Consider the following 20,696-nt stretch of genomic DNA (forward strand, 5'->3'; position numbering starts at 1 on the left):
CCCAAAAGACATTATCTTCCTAGTAGACCTAGGACTATAGTCAATCAAACCACAGACTGAGTCTAGATAGCTTGCTAGGGATGTCAAGAAAGGCAGGCTCGGAAGTGGTAGGGCTCACCACAGATGACACCAAGAGGCAGATGCCATCATTGTGGTTGACACAACTGCATGAAATAACAGCAATTATATGCATCATGTAACCATTTTGTGGGCACTACCCATGTGGTGGTAAGTGTGCATTGGCTGCTCAGTCAAGGCTTATGAGATCCATTGTTGTTGCCACTGGTAATTCACAACCCATGATTACTTGTGCAACTGTTATCATTATGTTAATGGAACAATCTGTTTCATATGCTTAAAAACTGTAGCCAGTAGTCAGGGATGACTGGAATTATGGTCCAATAAAATGTGAATGCCCCAGGTTAGCCACTTTGCCTTACAGCATTCAACATATAAACTGAACTTATTACTTTTACACCCTTACCCACATGGTTATGGACAGGCACCCATTCATGGATATTTTGCTACTGATCTAGACACCATCCTCTCAACTCATGTTTTTCTCCCTTGCTGGCTTTTGTTATTTTGTAAAAAACAAATTTTAAAAAAACCTAATAAAATACAGTGGTGCCTCGCAAGACGAAATTAATTCGTTCCACGAGTTTTTTCGTCTTGCGATTTTTTCGTCTTGCGAAGCACGGACTTTGGAAAAGCTTCAAAAATCACCAAAGTCTTCAAAAACCTCAAAAAAGGCTACCACACCGCGTGCTATGAGTTGCTCCTCAAAGTGAATGCACAGTTTTAAGAAAAAGGAAACAAACTTGCAAGACAAAGGAAACAAACTTGCAAGACGTTTTCATCTTGCGAAGCAAGCCCATAGGGAAATCCGTCTTGCGAAGCAACTCAAAAAACAAAAAACTCTTTCGTTTTGCGAGTTTTTCGTCTTACGAGGCATTCGTCTTGCGAGGTACCACTGTATATTAATAAAAAACGTCTCTACCTACAGTTTCATACAAACTTCAATTGGACTGGTTTACTGAACTGCCAAACATAATTTGCAATGCTACTTGGCCTGAGGCAGTAGAAAGGCAATGAAGCTTTGCCTGCCACTGGCGCCATGTTGCTATTTTTTTTTTATATAAAAAAGAGACTTGTTTACTGACACATATGACACATTACCATTTCGAGATGAAAATGATAAAATGGTTTCGGATATCAGTTCTCTCCCAATCTCAATATGCAAAATGGGAACCACTGAGGAGACAAAAGCAGAAAATGCCCTCCAAATCCACATTTATTGTACCATGCAAGATACAGCTAAAAAAGGATTTAAAACAAAATCAAATAATCACCCATATCATAGAAATTATTTTATAGAGACTATAAAACTAGCTTTTCAACTGGCTCTTTTTGGAGGGGGTGTTAAGATTTCAGCTGCAGATGTATGTAGGTTTACAATATTTTAATCTTGTTTCAAATCAGACCTCAGGCTTTGGAATAGAGCAATTTTTAAAATCCCAATTAATGCCACACACAAATCTATCAGACTATGGTGCTTGGCACAGATGCCAAGGGGGAGAACGGAAGGAGCCGCTTCCATATTCACCTAACTGCAGTTTTTCGTTTTCAGATTATAGCCTGTGTGTGTCTTGTGGCAGTGGGAATATAAAATGCGGTTTCAAAAATTATTACTGGGTTGTAAAGTTTGCTGGCCTACTATGACATCCACCCTGTGCTTGGTGAGCTTTGAACATGGCATTAATGGATCATTAGGTTGTTCCAGGCATTGATGTGACTCATACTGCTCTGGTGAGAACTCAATCCAGTTTTAGTTTGGCACAATTGTTTTCTTCTTCTTTTCACAAAGTTTGCAGAACAGAAGCAGCCTAGAGCTGGCTGGCTGATTGCGCTAATTCTAGAGAGGCAAAGGGGGCAGCAACTGTGACTCTAACTGAGTATGTTTGTGTGTTTTATCCATTTGTATGTGCACATTTGTAAATAAGCAGATCAGTACCATGAGCTTTCAACACTCTTTCCTCTTATAAGGAGCTGGTCCTATAAATATTGACTATACTAAGCTTCTTAAGGAAGTACAAAACATGCACAACTGGAAAAACAAGATGAAGAAAGTTGTGCTTTTTGGAGAAAATTATGCCTTTATAATGCAGAACAGTGACACAAATGGAAAACGGAGAGAGGAGTTGTAGCGTGCTTAGAAAAGAGAAAGAGGACCTGTGTGACTGGCTGTGTGATATAGTTAGATAACCAACAGAGGTTACCTCTCCTTCACTGTACTGCTCAGAGCTCCTTGCTTCAGTAGGGTAGAGGAAAAACTACACTGGTGCATGCAACCGTAGATGACCCAAGTGTGCTCTAGAATAGTGCACACTCATACTTGGAACAGCAGGTTTGGCAGAATAGCTGGCACCCACTGGTTGAAACTGGAGCTAATTTGTATTACAAAATACAGAAAAATAGGGTGTGCAAACAAGTTGGAGAAACTTGCAACTTGATTCTAGCAAATTGGTCGTGCTATCCATCGGAATAAACTTTGAACATTCTGTGCTTAGAAAAAATTGTTTGTGAAGTCGCAAAAGTAGTTTCTATCATTTCCTTTTCACAATGCTTCATTTTGGGTGTCTGATGTCTAAAGCCAAATCATGTGATGTATTTATTACCTTGTATTTTTCCAATGGAAGAAATTCATACTGATTTGAAGCCTTCAATGAAGCCGCTGGAGTAACACTGGTTTTCCTTACTAGCTTTGTAGACGCATTTGCCTCGCTTTGCAATGCTGCCTGCCTGCATTTAATTTTTACAAACTGTGAATTACATAAGGTTGCCTTTCGACACAGCACTAAATCATAGTTCTGTATGAATGAGGCTTGTGCTTGTGCACTCCCTTCTCATTCTTTAGCATGGTGGCGAGAAAAACATGGGAAGCATCTGGTTCCATTTTAAAGAGGTTAAAGTCTGATTAGCTTTTGCTATGGTTTGTCCAAACAAGCCAAGATCAAACCACCATTTCTGATCCTGGCTTGTTTGGATAAACCATAATTAGCCATAGCTCCTGGTTTGGAAAGAAAAAAAATCACTTTCACAGGTTTAGTAACCCTGTGTGCCCAGCCTGGTTTCACAAGTGCACCCCAGCTCCATTGCAGGCAAGTTTTGAAAACAGTTTGTGATATGACATGGAAGATTTATTTCTATGTTTTAAACATTGTATACTTCTCAATTACTCATCCAATAATTCTCTGGGTGGCGAACAAGACAATTTAAAAGCCATACAAAAATTAATACAAGGCCAAACATATAATCACAATAAAAATTGTAGCCACAATCTGCAACTATATAAAAACAGCATTAAAAAGCACCAGAAGATTTTAAATACTTAAAAAGCACGGCAAAACAACCATGATGTGGGTAACAGGCACACATCTCTGGGAAGGGCATTCCACAACCAGAACACCACCACCAAAATAATGTCCCTCCTGGGTAGCTACCATTGCCACAGCATCTGATCTGGTGTGGGCACCAAGAGAAGGGTCTCTGAAGATGATCTTAGGATCCAGAAACCTATGTCTAAGAGGAAACAATCCTTCAGGTAACTTGGCCTGTTCAGGACTTTAAGGTTAATACCAAAGCTTTGATTTGGTCCGAGTAATGGACTGGCAGCCAACGGAGATGGAGAAAAACACAGAAGCCCTGTGGTGTACCTAAACAGACTCTTTGGAGTGTAGCCTTGGAATATTTTCATTTCACTCTCATGTCTCCCCTCCTGTGGTGATCTCTTCATATATATAAATGATTCCATTTTATTAAAGACTCTTTCCCTTTGTGACTTGACTATACTGACACTTTTAATTAACTGGATCATTTGAACTTTGCCACATACCTTTTGCCTTGGCTAACATAGTCCAAGCATGGCTGTTCTTTTCAGTTTTCCAGAGAAAAGAAGCAAGTTTCAATTCAACTTAGAAGGCTACAGAATATGCATAACTACAGGTAAGATATGCACAATCTTCACTCTTAAGTTGCAAGATATTCATCAGCTTTAATAATTAACATTTCTATTCTGTGTCTAGCAGCAAGCAGAGAGCAGTTATAGTTCCACTACATGTGGGACGTATAAATAAGAACACAGTTACAAATTACAATATTTGTTTAACTGTTCTGTTGAGTCACTCCCACCCCTTACACTTTGGCATTCTTCCAGGTTCTCTCTGAAATTCCACTCTGTTTTGCTCTATGGATGGAGTATACAATTATTAAAATAATGCCATGCAGTCAGCAAATAACGCTGTGCAGACAGCAATACAGTATCATGAAACAGAAAGGGAAAGAAGGCTACCTTTGCTTTTTTTGTCTACCAGGATAAATTTGAATGAGCAACAACAACAACAAAGAGAGAGAAGGAGAAAGAAAAGGAAAAAATGTCAATGAAGAGAGGAAAAAAGATTTAACTACGTCCTTCAATTTGCTGAAAGTTGCTATTATTTCAGAGCATCTAGAGAAAGTTACTTGGCTCCATAGCTTTTCAGCTTGGGGTCTTCACAAGGATCCATTCTGTTTTATATGTTATTCAACATCTATATGCAATAGTTGGGTGCCATCATATGTGGAGTTGGGAGCACAGAATCTTTATGCTGCTGGCACTCAGTTTTATCTCTCCATTTTATCTCAATCTGGAGGTGCTATGCAGGTGTTGAACTTGTGTCTGGAAGCAGTAAGGGGCTGGATCAGGGCCAATTAAACAGGCTGAAAGCTGACAAGATGGAGGTTCTGTGGGTGGATGCCTTCCAAGTCCAGGAATTAGGGGAGCAAACTCTTCTGTGAGGGCTTGAAGGAACAGATTCATAGTCTGGGAGTACTCCAGGATTCCAACTTGTCACCAGAGTCTCAAATCTCTTCTGCGGCTAGAAATGGTTATGCCCACCTTTGGCTGTTTCACCAGAACATGCAAAACCAAAAACATTTAACAATTTCATCACGGAGTTTACTTAGGATGAGTTGCCCAAAGAGTTGCCAGTTTCATTAACTAAGAAAAAGATGGAGTGCCTTAACATTCATATCCATCTCTTCTGCCACACTCTCAAGAGACAACCGTAGGCCTCCTTTCTCAGAAAGCAGAAAACCTAGAATGGTAAGCATCTTATTGTAACACTTATTAGGCGGAAGCAAGAACTAAACATGTACATACTCATATGCAGGAGGATCAAAACTAACATCCTGCATAAGAAATCTAATCATGGAGTCTAAAGAAAATAATAATAAAGAAAATGAAACTAAACATCAGAACGAAAAAATGCCATATTATTGATTTCCACCAAGAACCTAGTTTAATAACAGCTTTGCTTTAAGGTTTGAGTTGTCATTGTTAACGCAAACCAAAAACTAAGCAAATATTCCAACTTCTTGCCAGGACTTGCCATTTTAGATTATTTTCCATTGCTGTACTGCACACCTCTGACCGTAAAGACATTTTACAACTCTTTGACCAGTCTGTATCAACAGTACTGTCCTAGTTCTGGGTATCTCACCTGCAGGATCCTTCTGTACCTTTATTGACTCATCACCAGAAATCTGCATAAATAGATGTGACAATCCCCCCAAAAGGTAGAAAGGACCTTGTGCAGAATTTTGCTTCCTATTAGAAAGGAACACGATGGAAGTGCTAGATAGTAAGTGCATTTTTGCTCCCTAGGATGTACAGAATAGATTGGCAATTAAATAAAAATAATTAAAGGTGCATCACTGTGTACTCACACACCCCACTTGCCCAGCAAAAGTTGGCATAGTCACTGGTCCCTCTGCAGAGTAAGTTGAAATTGTTTTTGTTTAACACTCTATTTATTTGTATAAAGCTATGTCAAAATATCATTGGGGGGGGGGCACCAGTAACTTTAAGGGAAATCTTATTCCATATCAATATTAAATAATCCAAAAAAAAAAAAAATCACACAAATGGGCTGAAGTCCAAAGAACTACTGTGGCACACCCAAATGCTTGTACTAACCTGGTGGGTTTTCTTTAAAAAAAGTGATTAGATAGTTACCTCACCCGCATTGCCACAGCACAAGCTACTTTTTAAAACTTCCCCTTTAAAACAGGTTTGCCATGTAGAATTGGTGTGAGGGTGGAGGAATGTGTTTTGAGAGGGTGCAATTCAAGAAACAAGTATGGATGAGTGGTTCTTTACTGTGGCCACGATTTCTATTTCCAGTAAGAAACAGATCAATACACTGTAAGTTTTAAGGCATCTTTGGACTTTTAAAAACACTAAGTACACTGTTAACACATCATACAAATAAATAATAATTTCTAACTTGGGCTCCAACACTTGATCCATGCAGAAAAATTTCCCACTGTATATTGATGATATCATCCTTGGAATCCAATGCACAATGAGATGCTACTCATCCTGGCAGTGCAGAGAAGGTGAACTAACAACAACAACAATAGATTCTGATCTACCTATCCTACAGTATACAAGCAATAGAGGCAATGTGTACCCATCCTAAATTCAAGCTCCCCTCCTAAAAATTTCTGCTATTTGGGCACACCAGTGAGCCGCAAGAGAACAGCTAAGATGCAATCAAAAGTAACCTCTAACAAGCAAAAAGGATCCACCTAAAGAGGAGACTGCCACCTGCATGTCAGTAAGATCCACTGTTTGTCCTTAGAGCCTCCCAAGCAGCCTCAGCATTTGAAGCAATTTGATCATTAAATCACCCCACAGAGAGAGATGCAGCAGAACTACCCTCAGAGGAGGCACACTCAGAGCAGCAACTCAGAAACACAGGGGTAAAGCTCCTCGGAGGGCAGATAGTTCTTACACATCCAAAGAGCTTTGTTTTTAGTTACGTAAACAAGAGAAGAATGCCGTCAGTTTTAATTGCGGGATGGGGGGACTGCCTCAGCTTTCAGAAGTTTGGGCAACTCTCTTCTACTATAAAATTTCAAATATTATTTTTTTAAAAACTATTCTTCTCTACATTACTGGATGCATCTGAATACTTAATAGTGGAAGCCGTCTTTAGCACTAAAAGTTAGTAAAATATTCGTTTCTGCTTAACAAACATTTAAAAGGTTTCAGCTCTTTTCACATTAACAAATAAATTCCACTGGTTTCATAAATATGTTCAAATCTTACAGCAAAAAGAAATGTGAACTATACACAGCTACGTTTTTAAAACATTGCCTGAAATCTTAAAAAACCAAAAACAAACAGAAAAAGGCTGTACTGAAAGGGGAAGCATCTCTAAGCCCCAACGGTACTGACAGCAAAAAATGGTATAAAGAGGTTCTCATATTAACATCCTATTCTTTTTTATGCATTCACTCAATCCTTTACTGCTTGCACATTAACACTTCAGTTGTGACGCACAACTGACTTAACACTACTTTTCATGTTGCCCATTATGTATCAAGCTTGATTTTCAGTATCTAAACTGCCCTTGCAATGACAATCAGAAACTATTTAAGTGTTCATTTTACAGATATTTTCGAAAGCTATTAAAAGGTCAACTGCCAACAATCTGCTATAGAAATGCTGTACCCTTCTATATTCTTCAGTAAGCTTTTAAGAACTATCTGTACTTCTGTATTTCTGTATTACATATAAAACCATTTATATATAAACCTCTGGTGAATGCAATATTTAGACTCTTAAAGAAAGTATTGCCAATTGTAGTTGTTTATTATCAAGATAACCCCTTTGAACTTGCACACATCTAAGGCTTTAGTTTACATAAAGTACACATCTTTAATGTGAAGATTTGCATCTGAGGCCATTCACTGAAATCAGCATCAATAAGCTCCTCTAGTCACATTGCAAAAAATTTTGGCATTTCCCCCAGAAGGTTCTGCCTCCTAACATAGTATGTACCAATACTGAACTTATCCCAAGTATACTTATCCCAAGTATACTTAGCCCAAGTATATCCACAACATATAAAGAGACTTGTTTCATCATGATAAAAACAAGTGAAGAAATGAATCTTTATCACTTGCTTATTACTCTTTTCCCCCATGTGAATCCAGATCAGGTGACCCAATCAAGCCTCATTAAACATAAACTATTTGAATGAACATACCAGTTAATATCAAACTTGAGAAGTCATAGATTGGAAGACTTTCTCTGTTAGTAAAAAAGGAGATTTAATTCAGCATCCTGTGGAAGTTAATGCGTATCATCATCAAGATACTCATCAATACACTTATCAAGCTGTTATAATTTATTTTGAAAGGGCTATCCAGACAAATAAGCATTCATTAAATCCATTAAATGTGGTCACTTTCACAGCACTTTGTAAACAAAATTTCACCCAGACTTTGGGGGAGCCTACCAGATAAGCACCCCTTCATGGATCACTGCCTTGCCGTGGCGAAGGGGCTTGAAGAACTCAGAGAAGCTATGAACTATGCCGAGCAGGGCACCCAAGATGAACAGGTCATAGTGGAGAGTTTTGACCAAACGTGATCCACCTGGAGGAGGAACCGGCAAGCCACTCCAGTATCCCTGCCAAGAAAACTCCATGGACAAAGACAACAGGCATATAAAAGTTATGACGCTGGAAGATGAGCCCCTCAGGTCGGAAGGCGTCCAACATGCTACTGGGGAAGAGTGGAGGGCAAGTACAAGTAGATCCAGAGCTGATGAAGCGGCTGGGCCAAAGCCGAAAGGACGCTCAGTTGCGGATATGCCTGGGAGCGAAAGGAAAGTCCAATGCTGTAAAGAAAAATATTGCATAGGAACCTGGAATGTAAGAACCATGAACATGGGTAAGTTGGATGTGGTCAAAAATGAGACGGCAAGAATAAATATTGACATCCTGGGCATCAGTGAACTAAAATGGACGGGAATGGGTGAATTCAGTTCGGATGACCATCATATCTACTACTGTGGGCAAGAAACCCGTAAAAGAAATGGAGTGGCCCTCATAGTCAACAAAAGAGTGGCAAAAGCTGTACTGGGATGCAATCTCAAAAATGATAGAATGATCTCGATACGAATCCAAGGCAGACCTTTTAACATCACAGTAATCCAAGTTTATGCACCAACTACTGGTGCTGAAGAAACTGAAATTGACCAATTCTATGAAGACTTACAACACCTTATAGAAGTGACACCAAAGAAGGATGTTCTTCTCATTATAGGGGATTGGAATGCTAAAGTAGGGAGTCAAGAGATAAAAGGAACAACTGGCAAGTTTGGCCTTGGAGATCAAAACGAAGCAGGGCAAAGGCTAATAGAGTTCTGTCAAGAGAACAAGCTGGTCATCACAAACACGCTTTTCCAACAACACAAGAGACGACTCTACACATGGACATCACCAGATGGGCAGCATCGAAATCAGATTGATTATATTCTCTGCAGCCAAAGATGGAGAAGCTCTATACAGTCAGCAAAAACAAGACCTGGAGCTGACTGTAGCTCAGATCATCAGCTTCTTATAGCAAAATTCAAGCTTAAACTGAAGAAAGTAGGAAAAACCACTGGGCCGGTAAGATACAATCTAAGTCAAATCCCTTATGAATACACAGTGGAAGTGAGGAACAGGTTTAAGGATTTAGATTTGGTGGACAGAGTGCCTGAAGAACTATGGATGGAGGCTCGTAACATTATACAGGAGGCAGCAACGAAAACCATCCCAATGAAAAGGAAATGCAAGAAAGCAAAGTGGCTGTCCAATGAGGCCTTACAAATAGCGGGGGAGAGAAGGCAAGCAAAATGCAAGGGAGATCGTGAAACATACAGGAAATTGAATGCAGATTTCCAAAGAATAGCAAGGAGAGACAAGAAGACCTTCTTAAACAAGCAATGCAAAGAAATAGAGGAAAGCAATAGAATGGGAAGAACCAGAGATCTGTTCAAGAAAATTGGAGATATGAAAGGAACATTTCGTACAAAGATTTCCATAATAAAGGACAAAAGTGGAAAGGACCTAACAGAAGCAGAAGACATCAAGAAGAGGTGGCAAGAATACACAGAGGAATTATACCAGAAAGAAACGGATGTCTCATATACCCCAGGTAGTGTGGTTGCTGACCTTGAGCCAGACATCCTGGAGAGTGAAGTCAAATGGGCCTTAGAAAGCACTGCAAATAACAAGGCCAGTAGAAGTGATGGTATTCCAGCTGAACTATTTAAAATTTTAAAAGATGATGCTGTTAAGGTGCTACACTCAATATGCCAGCAAGTTTGGAAAACTCAGCAGTGGCCAGAAGATTGGAGAAGATCAGTCTACATCCCAATCCCAAAGAAGGGCAGTGCCAAAGAATGCTCCAACTATCGCACAATTGCACTAATTTCTCACGCTAGCAAGGTTATGCTTAAAATTCTACAAGGAAGGCTCAAGCAGTATGTGGACCGAGAACTCCCAGAAGTGCAAGCTGGATTTAGAAGAGGCAGAGGAACCAGAGACCAAATTGCAAACATGCGCTGGATTATGGAGAAAGCTAGAGAGTTCCAGAAAGACATTTACTTCTGCTTCATTGACTATGCAAAAGCCTTTGACTGTGTCGACCATGGCAAACTATGGCAAGTTCTTAAAGAAATGGGAGTGCCTGATCACCTCATCTGTCTCCTGAGAAATCTCTATGTGGGACAAGAAGCTACAGTTAGAACTGGATATGGAACAACTGACTGGTTCAAAATTGGGAAAGGAGTACGACAAGGCTGCATTTTGTCTCCCTGCTTATTTAACTTATATGCAGAATTCATCATGCGAAAGGCTGGGCTGGATGAATCCCTTGCCGGAATTAAGATTGCCGGAAGAAATATCAACAACCTCAGATATGCAGATGACACAACCTTGATGGCAGAAAGTGAGGAGGAATTAAAGAACCTTTTATTGAGGGTGAAAGAGGAGAGTGCAAAATATGGTCTGAAGCTCAACATCAAAAAAACGAAGATCATGGCTACTGGTCCCATCACCTCCTGGCAAATAGAAGGGGAAGAAATGGAGGCAGTGAGAGATTTTACTTTCTTGGGCTCCATGATCACTGCAGATGGTGACAGCAGCCACGAAATTAAAAGACGCCTGCTTCTTGGGAGAAGGGCAATGACAGGCCTAGACAGCATCTTGAGAAGTAGGGACATCACCTTGCCAACAAAGGTCCGTATAGTTAAAGCTATGGTTTTCCCAGTAGTGATGTATGGAAGTGAGAGCTGGACCATAAAGAAGGCTGATCGCCGAAGAATTGATGCTTTTGAATTACGGTGCTGGAGGAGACTCTTGAGAGTCCCATGGACTGCAAGAAGATCAAACCTCTCCATTCTGAAGGAAATCAGCCCTGAGTGCTCACTGGAAGGACAGATTGTGAAGCTGAGGCTCCAGTACTTTGGCCACCTCATGAGAAGAGAAGACTCTCTGGAGAAGACCCTGATGTTGGGAAAGATGGAGGGCACAAGGAGAAGGGGGCGACAGAGGACGAGATGGTTGGATAGTGTTTTCGAGGTTACCAGCATGAGTCTGACCAAGCTGCGGGGGGCAGTGGAGGACAGGAGTGCCTGGCGTTCTCTGGTCCATGGGGTCACGAAGAGTCGGACACGACTAAAAGACTAAACAACAACAACACCAGATAATCAGAGAGCATCTACACAGGTTCCCTATGGCAGGAGATTACATCCTGATATAGGGAGCTTGCTGAGGAGAGGTATCCCTTTCAGACTCATTCTTATTAGAATTACAGTGGTACCTCGGGTTACATACGCTTCAGGTTACAGACTCCGCTAACCCAGAAATAGTACCTCGGGTTAAGAACTTTGCTTCAGGATGAGAACAGAAATCGTGCGGCAGCGGGAGGCCCCATTAGCTAAAGTGGTGCTTCAGGTTAAGAACAGTTTCAGGTTAACAACGGACCTCCGGAACGAATTAAGTACTTAACCCGAGGTACCACTGTACTAGGGAGCAAAAAATAATTTGTTCATTTTACTGGCATCAAAGAAGAATCTTCATTTGTTCAAAGAGTATCTTGTGTCTAGTTCCTAACGGTTTGGTCACTATTCTCCAAGAAATACACAGGAAGCCAAACTTCTATAGATTCCACAAGTTTGCCTCCTGAATTATAGGATAAACTGGATGTCAAAAAGACAAACTCACCAAGTTTTCAAAATTTCAGAGCCATGTAGAATGCTACTACTATGCTATAGAGTAAACCCTTAAGCCAAAGGTTTTCTATTATCAGAATAGATTCAAAATGAGTGAAATGTTCCAGTATGATAGTCAGTTCTCAAATAAGTATTCAAACTTAAGAACTGAATAAAGCAAACTAATCAGCAACTTCAACTAAAGAGACAGTATTTTACCTAGCTGATGAAAGTCAGTGATTGCCTAGGAATGTCTATTCCACAATGAACTAGACCAGTTATGCTACATAACTGGTTCCCCTATGTAGTCTGGTCCCTTAGAACATACCACTATTGTCAATGTCACACAATATGTTTGTGAACAGCTTGTGTCTACCACAGACAACAGATATTGTGTTCAGTATATATTTGACTTGACTTATAGATGCTCACAAAACTGAGCTAGTGTATTTTGCCACAGTACCCAATATTCATTATTGAAGCCCTGCATATTAAAAGCCCAGCCTTGCACCAGTACTTGTGTCAGCTCCCATGCGTCTTCATCAGGACTGTGCTTAGTAATGTAAAATAAACATCATAGCAGCCTATTTGTCAAACTATTTTGGACAATTAAAATCCCGTTAGATGTCACCTGGAGGCACTCAAGTACAGTTTTCACCTTGGCACACCGTACAAACTATACAAAGTCAAATTTCAAAAGAAAGGCTATGGCTAATTTTCATGATCTCTGAAGCAACTCTGCTTATAGAGGCTGTAATCCTGAATCTACCATAAACCATGGAATTTTGCTAAGACTGATTAATTTCTTTCCAAAAACCAAAGCCATTTTAGACAGGCAATTCTACTTCAAATCTCTGAAAGTGCCCATTCTGATTTAGACATTATATATTTGGTCCCACACAAATAGGTTTGATTCTCTTTAATTAGAGAAAGGAAAACCATATCTAGCATTGCCCCAATGTAATGTCATTATTGGATCCAATGAACCATTTGCACAGCAATAACAGGGCTGATGTGACTCAATGGAAGCATTCAAATGTTAGGTTTGAACAGGGCTTTGGCAACACAGTAACTAGACTTTTGACTGCAACCTCACACAAAACCAATGAAGGTGGTTCCAGCAATTCTGCCACAGAATGTAAGTACATAGCAGACCTATGCAGTACCATATGGCACCTTTTTTGCCATGGCTTTCCTCTCAGTGCAGCATTTTATTTTCCCCCATATTACAAGTCAATGGCAACCATTCAGTGATCCGAGAGAGAATAAAGAATAAAACTTGATCCCACTGGTATGTTTTGTGACTGCTCTATGCCCTGTTTTTCTGAGTCACCCTAGATCTGGCTTTGCTATATAAAATGAGCCACTGTGGATGAGTGGTTAGAATGTCAGACTGGGACCCAGAAGACCAGGGTTCAAATCCCCACTGTGGCCATGAAGCTCACCGGGTGGCATTGGGCTACTCACTCACTGCCTCTCACTCTAATCTACCTCACAGGGTTGTTGTGGGGATTGGGGTGAGAGAACCATGTACAGGTGGCGACCATTTTGCACATGTCCAACTGATGGCCAACATACATGCAGCTTTCAGGCCTGGAGGGGGGCAGAATGGGTTTATGTGTGACCACTGACATGCCAATGACCTAGAACACAATGCCTGTGCAAATGGGAGTTACTTGTATACCACTTAGAGCTCCTTGGAAGAAAAAAGTGGGGTACAGAATAGAGTAATAGAATGGACATCTAGCCCAATGGGCATCTAGTCCAAAGCACAGAAAAGCAATTTATAAAAACTATAGAAAGATCATGTATAAAGGTGTGCAATATCTGAAGTCCACCATTCATCTAGCTCCACACTTCTATTCCTCGCTGTACCCACACGTAATGTCTTGCTTGCTTTTCATTGCTCTCACCAATTTGCCAGCATTTGAAATTTGTCAGGTGCATTTTGATGTCTCCATCATCTGGAGCTGCATGCCTGGGGATCCTTGGATCTTGACTCTTTTCACACACGAGTTCTACCCCTTAATCTACCCCTTATATTTTATCTGCACAATCAGAATGAATTTCAGCAACCAAAAAGCCATATTGAGAAATTTGGTTTTAGGACTACCTGGCCCCAAAACGGCAACTAGGGCTATCCATTTTGGTGATGGCAACCCTGGTTTAAGGAGCCTTTTGGCACTTAGCTTATGTATCTGAGATTCTAACGCTGCAACTTACATGGGCACCCTGTTCATTCCGAACCACGCTTTGGGCAGCCACCATCTCCAACGCCATCCTTCCGCTCAGGTGCGAGTACAAAACATCACAACCCAGCCATTCCAACAGAAGGCGGCGGCGGCGGCGACACAACAACTGTGTGCAATAGACGTGCATGGCGGCAGCAGGCGGAGCAGAGAAGAAGGGAGCCCATTCCGTCTCCAAAACATGTGGCGAGCAAAACGAAAATAAAGTCGGCTGCCCCCAGGGGCCCATTGGCGTGGCTGCTGCCCAGGACCCAAGACCGAGAAGGCCCGGGTCAGATTCGGAGATGCAATCCTGCGCGCACTCAACTCGGCAGGACCTACTTTGGAGTAGGCGCAGGATCGAGCTGTCTGCCAGGGCGAAAAGCAGCAGCTCGCGCGTGGGGAAAAGCGCGCAGGCGAGAAAAGGGGACGGAGGCGCGGGAAAGCCCTCCCAGCTGGGCCTCCACCCTCTCCCGGCGCCTCGCCAGCGCTACCACCCGGAGCCCTCCCAAGGCGAGGCCCTCCCAAGCCCCACCTGAGGCGGGCCCGGCCGGCGCCTCCCCTCCACCGACTCCCAGGTGAAGAGGCGAGCGGCGGGCCTCGCCGAGGACGGAGCGAGGGTGCCTCGCGTGGGGGGAAGGCCGAGGGGGTCGAGCCCCGCTTGCTCCCGTAACGCCCTGCCCGGCCCTCCCGCACTCACGATGGTGACGCTGGCCTTGCGTAGGTCGCGGTTCTCCTCCTGCAGCGCTTTGCACTTGAGCTTGTAGGTCTCCAGCTCGATCTTGAGCACCTTGTTCTCCTGCTGCAGCGACGCCAGGCGGTTCGTCAGCTCCTCCAGTCGGAACGGCGAGATCACGATGCCGCCCGCTTTGCTGCCCCCCGAGGAGCCAGGCCCCGCCGGGCAGCCGGGCAGAGGCACCCCCGGACCGCCGCCGCTGCCCCCCGCGCCGTCCGTGTCGCTCTCGCTGGCGCTGTCGGCCATGCCCGGCCCTGGGGAGGCGGCGGCGGCGGCTCCTGCTGCTCTTGCACACACCTCAGCGCGCCTTCCTGCTCGTCGGCCCGCCTCTCGGGCAGCTGCGGCTGCCGCGGCTGTGCTGCTGCTGCTGCTGCGAGGCACGGAGGCGGGGTCGGCGGCCGAAGCTCACCGCCTGGGCCGAGCAAGCGACGAGAGGCTGGCGCACGCTCCGTCCGCGCCGAATATGCCGCTCTCGCTCGGCTCCAAGAAGGGAGCTGCCCGCTTCCCCCGGCGGGCCCACAGCGACGCCGGCCGCGGCCTAGGGATACTGCAACGGATACAGCCAATTTCCATGGCTGCCTGGGCGGAGACAGCGCCGCCGCCGCCGCCGCCGCCGCCTCCCTGGGCGGAACCGCAATCTGCACGCCAAAAAAAGAAAGGCGTCGTCAATAGTCTCTAGGTAAAGCAGCGCCGCCGCCGCTGCCTCAGGTGAGCTTCGGGCGGCACGGCCTTCAGGCCCACCCGAACTTGCAGCCCGAGTTATATATATGAGAAAGTAAGTCGCCCACCACCCGCCACCCCCGGTTGGACTGGCTTCTGAGGGGAAGGTGCGCGGGGTTGCCTTGCTAGGCACTCTAAGGCCTTGTGTACAAGCAGGTACTTCGGGGTAACTGCCCTGCCACGAGTTGCGTGACCTATGGGTTGCAAAGTTACCTCACGACTAAAGCAAAAGCCCATGGCAACATACCCAAGTTATTTCAGAGGGCACTTTTGACACATAAGAGCCTGCTTTGACAAGAGTAAGCAGTGGAAATGGGTGGGGTCCCATGTGAGGGAGAATACTTGCAGGCCGCTATGGCAAAATGAATGCACTACTACTACTACTACTACTTTATAAGCCGCCTTTCTGTCTGGGTTACCCCAGCCATTCTGGGTGGCTTCCAACAAATTAAAACACAGTAAGACATCAAACATTAAACATTACTACTAGCACTACTACTACTACTACTACTTTATAAGCCGCCTTTCTGTCTGGGTTACCCCAGCCATTCTGGGTGGCTTCCAACAAATTAAAACACAGTAAGACATCAAACATTAAAACTTCCCTACTATATAAGGCCGCCCACAGAGGGCAGTTATTTGTTTCATTGATATCGGATGGGATACACTCTTCAGCAAAACTTGCTTTCAGCCCTGCCTTCTCTACAACACAGTCCCCGCTCATGTTTACAGTGGAGGCATGTTTCAATGAGTTCTCTGGTTTTTCCCACATAAATGCACACATGGCCTCATTGAACACAGTGAATCTTCTGAGTAAACTTTGCATAAGAGCCCACTACTAGTCTACTGCTGTGCTTGAGTTTTACGACAGGATTCGGTTATGAAAGAAACATCTAAAAAGGGGTCTCATAGTAGCCTGAAAGTCATGCCTTCTTTTCTTCAAGATCCCAGTCCCAGATTAGACTCCCCCATTTTTGGTTTTGAGAAAACAAATCCAGCGTAGAATGCAAGCTTTTGCAGAATTAGGCATGCCTACATTTGCTCATTTGAAAGGCTTATTCTTCTTTGGTGATCACTCATAGCTGAGTAAGATTGTCTTCCATTAACACGGTTTTAACAATGAGTCCGTAAATGAATGTGGAGTCCTGCTTTCTTACTTGTAACCAGACCTAAATTTAGATTCACCAAATCTAAGCAGCATTGTGGACTTGTTTTTTCTTAAGTTCAGTTTGTTTCTTAAGTTCAGTTTGTTTCTTAAGTTCAGTTTGATAACATCTCAATCCTTTCTAGATGTAAGGGAGAACGAGGTTGTTATCTTGGCCAAGGTTCTGCAGAGTAGGTGTGGTGGTGGGTAATATGAAAGAGCCAGTGTGGAAACTCAGATCTTGCAGCATTCCTTCCACTTAGTTCAGTGCTAAGCTCCTTGAGCACTGGCTTTTGTTTTTCATACCGCTATTTGTTTATCTTTTGGTTGCTGCACACAGGGTTCTGCTATGGTGCAAATAACTTTATTTTCCCCTGGTGGTACTCTTAAATTACAGCTAGATTGTCCCCAGTCTTCTTATATCTGGGGCAGGGGGTGGTAACATGATGCCCATAGGCCATCTTTGAGGTCTTCTCCTGGTGCCCTTGAAACCTCTGAGCCGACCCCCAGTCCCCACTCACTGCTCCCTCGGTTGTAAGATGGCGAGGGTGATGTTTTTATCCCTTGAAATGTACAGAGCTGAAGGAGGAAGTTGGAAGAGAGACACCCTTTCCCACTTCCTCTTTCAGCTCTATGTGCTTTTCAAGGCTCAGTTTAATTCTTTTGGATCTCAGTTTAACCATGAGCCTAGAAAGCTTGGCCCCTGATCTAAGGGGATGCTGTGTGTGTGATATGACATAATAGTGATGCAAGGTTCTCTAAACCTGCAGATGGCAGCCAGTGAAGTGGAGCAGGAGGGGTAAAGAAACTCAACCGTGTGATGAATTATTGTTGAATGTTGAGAGATCTTAGTGTTACTTGAGAAAGATGAGCAAGAGGCATGAGGCTGCTGTTTTCTGTAGCAGCCCTATGTGTCTGCTGCAGCATCATGTTGGCTTCGTTTCAGTTACTATATTATTAAGGGGCTAACTATGTGTTCCACTAAATGGCATTATTAGTGAACATGTGGGTTTTAAAAAGTTAAATTTCAGCTGTGGAGATGGCAGTTTGCAGTAGAAAAAAAATGTTACAATTGGCACCAATGTCTAATGCTAATTGCTACATACAGTGAATGGTACAATTTTTATAGAAATCATGAATAGGGAAGAATATCATAGAATTGTAGAGTTGGAAGCTCCTACGAGGATTATCTAGTCCAACCTCCTGCAATGCAGGAATCTTTAACCCAATGTGGGGTTTGAACCCACGACCCTGAGATTAAACCCTTTGTGCTCTACTGACTGAGCTTTTATAAATCTCTCTTCCCCACTTACTGTGGTACTTATGAAAATTCCACCCCAACTTGGGCTGCTATTTAACTTAAACACATGCTATTTAACTTGGGCTGCTATTTAACTTAAACACATGCACACAATTGTGATTGCTGATCATGCCATTAATGTAACATTTTAGTTGTGAAATTTGTATCCTGCCCTTTCAAAGAAGCCTGGGGAAACATGAAGGTAGGCTTATGCGAGCCAGTTGGGTGTTCTCTCCTGGGAGTAGGGTGCTGACTGTTGAAGAGACTCCTTTCTGCTCCTTCTTAAGGACATAAATAGTTAATAAGAAATAGGAGAAGTCAGGTGCTGGAATAGCATACACAAGCAGCCCACTGTACATTTCACATATATAAGCAGTCTTGGGAAGTGTCTAAACAATCCCCCCCCCAATATTCAAATGGAAGGTATGGTTGTGACCTTTGCTGTTATTTCAAAGGGAGGAAGAGGATCCAACTTTCTGTTCAAATGAACTTTGTGGTTTTTTTAATCATCACATACCACTTGAGATGGTTGCCTGAACAAAAGATCCTGTTTCCATGGAAGGAAAGAAAGGTGTGTCCTCTCACCATGTTGATAAATTAACTTGTGATGCAGTTGGTGCTCCATGCAGATGCCCTTATGTAAGAACGGCCATACATAAGGGTGAAATATTTTGTGCTTTGGTGCATACAAGTATCTCTGTACGCCTTATTAGTGGGATAAAATCTATTATTAGGCATGTGCAGGAGTCAATGCTTTCGTTTTTATTTTCCATTCTTCTCCATGGGAATTCTCAAGCTGGCTTTTGATGTTTCCTTATCCCCAAATGGTGATGGCTAACAAGAGTGTCTCCCATTTAAAAAAGAAATAACAGGTGGGCTTCAGATGGACATAGCACAGACACACACAGCTGAAATTATAGGATAGTCATCCCGCATCCTAAGAAGCTTTGGCATATGGTGATACTTGCCTGCTTGATTAGAGGTATCACTTGAATTTGAGGGAAGGGCAAAATAAGACAAAAAGAAACACTTGTTAAGGGTACAAAACACACATTTCTCATGAAAGTGGTGACAATTGTGATAGGGCATGTTGGCCAGTTTTTCTCTTCTTTAGGTGGCCAGCATCAGCATGAGGTCACAATCAGTGTGATGGTATAGTGTGATAGTTTTTGTAAGATGTTGCTGTTGTTTGCTTGTCATATTTTAACACTGTGAGGCATCTTAGGAAAGTGTTAAACAGCTGCATAATGTTGAAACTGAAAAGGTACAGATAACTAATCTTATGTTCTCTGGCATATTGTGGGAGGGAGCAATGTGACAAAAAACTGTTGTGTGAAGGAGCACTTGGCTGACTTTGTGTCAGCCTTAAAATGGCAATGTCACTTCTAGGCTCCCTAAAATCTCCCACAACGCCTGCTTTCTCAAAATGAAAATTTGGCCTCTGCAAGCTGGTTCATTGTGCTCCCCAAGTCACCTGCTCACAAAGCCCACGTAATTGGTAGTTATTCAATTATTTATGAAGCTGCTCTGGCTTTTAGCAAAAGTAGTAATTCTCGTAATGGCGGTGTATGTGGGATTTAATTATCTCTTACCATAATAGTTATTTGTTTGTCCTGTTCCACAAAGGTCTTCTCATTTAATCCTGTGGGTGGCGCTGTGGGTAAAACCTCAGCGCCTAGGACTTGCCGATCGCATGGTAGGCGGTTCGAATCCCCGCGGTGGGGTGAGCTCCCGTCGTTTGGTCCCAGCTCCTGCCCACCTAGCAGTTCGAAAGCACAATTAAGTGCAAGTAGATAAATAGGTACCGCTTTCTAGCGGGAAGGTAAACGGCGTTCCGTGTGCTGCTCTGGTGCCGGTTCACCGGAGCAGCTTCGTCAGGCTGGCCACGTGACCCGGAAGTGTCTGCGGACAGCGCTGGCTCCCAGCCTATAGAGTGAGATGAGCGCACAACCCTAGAGTCTGTCAAGACTGGCCCGTACGGGCAGGGGTACCTTTACCTTTATCTTAATGGCATATTCTGTCATGTAGTTGCCCTGCTTCATCCTCCTAAGGATAAGAAATTAGACTTCCTGTGCACATTTATGCCCAAGTAAGCCTCATTGAGGGACGTGGGTGGCACTGTGGTCTAAACCACAGAGCCTAGGGCTTGCCGATCAGTAGGTCGCCGATTCGAATCCTCACGATGGGGTGAGCTCCCGTTGTTCGGTCCCAGCTCTTGCCCATCTAGCAGTTCGAAAGCACGTCAAAGTGCAAATAGATAAATAGATACTGCTCCGGCGGGAAGGTAAACAGTGTTTCCGTGTGCTGCTCTGGTTCGCCAGAAGTGGCTTAGTCATGCTGGCCACATGACCCGGAAGCTGTCTGCGGACAAATGTCAGCTCCCTCGGCCTATAGAGTGAGATGAGCGTGCAACCCGAGTTGTCCACAACTGGACCTAACGGTCAGGGGTACCTTTACCTTTAAGCCTCATTGAA

The 20,696-nt window shown here is 43.3% G+C and overlaps 2 protein-coding genes across 25 annotated transcripts in view; one reads left to right on the plus strand and one right to left on the minus strand.

Moving 5' to 3' along the window:
• The window catches only part of CCDC6 (coiled-coil domain containing 6), a 40,428-nt gene extending 24,994 nt beyond the window's left edge, over nucleotides 1-15,434 (minus strand). Inside the window, exon 1 of the mRNA XM_079975714.1 lies at nucleotides 15,023-15,434. Coding sequence (XP_079831840.1) covers nucleotides 15,023-15,304 — 282 coding nt within the window. The 5' untranslated portion in view covers nucleotides 15,305-15,434. The remainder of the gene's footprint in view (nucleotides 1-15,022) is intronic.
• LOC307215936 (uncharacterized protein) overlaps nucleotides 14,537-20,696 on the plus strand; it is a 125,234-nt gene continuing 119,074 nt past the window's right edge. For 14 of the 24 annotated variants that reach the window (XR_013838718.1, XR_013838722.1, XR_013838723.1 and 11 more), the window contains exon 1: nucleotides 15,607-15,833. Coding sequence is in view for 4 of the 24 variants with exons in the window: in XM_079975775.1 (XP_079831901.1) it covers nucleotides 18,778-18,793 (16 nt within the window). In the remaining 20 variants the exon portion in view is untranslated. Of the gene's footprint in view, nucleotides 14,901-15,606; nucleotides 15,834-18,690; nucleotides 18,794-18,988; nucleotides 19,487-20,696 lie in introns of those variants that run through there. The other 10 variants (XR_013838736.1, XR_013838737.1, XR_013838738.1 and 7 more) reach the window with 4 other exon arrangements.

The sequence above is a fragment of the Podarcis cretensis genome (genome assembly GCF_951804945.1).
Source record: "Podarcis cretensis genome assembly, chromosome: 5".
Lineage (NCBI taxonomy): Eukaryota > Metazoa > Chordata > Lepidosauria > Squamata > Lacertidae > Podarcis > Podarcis cretensis.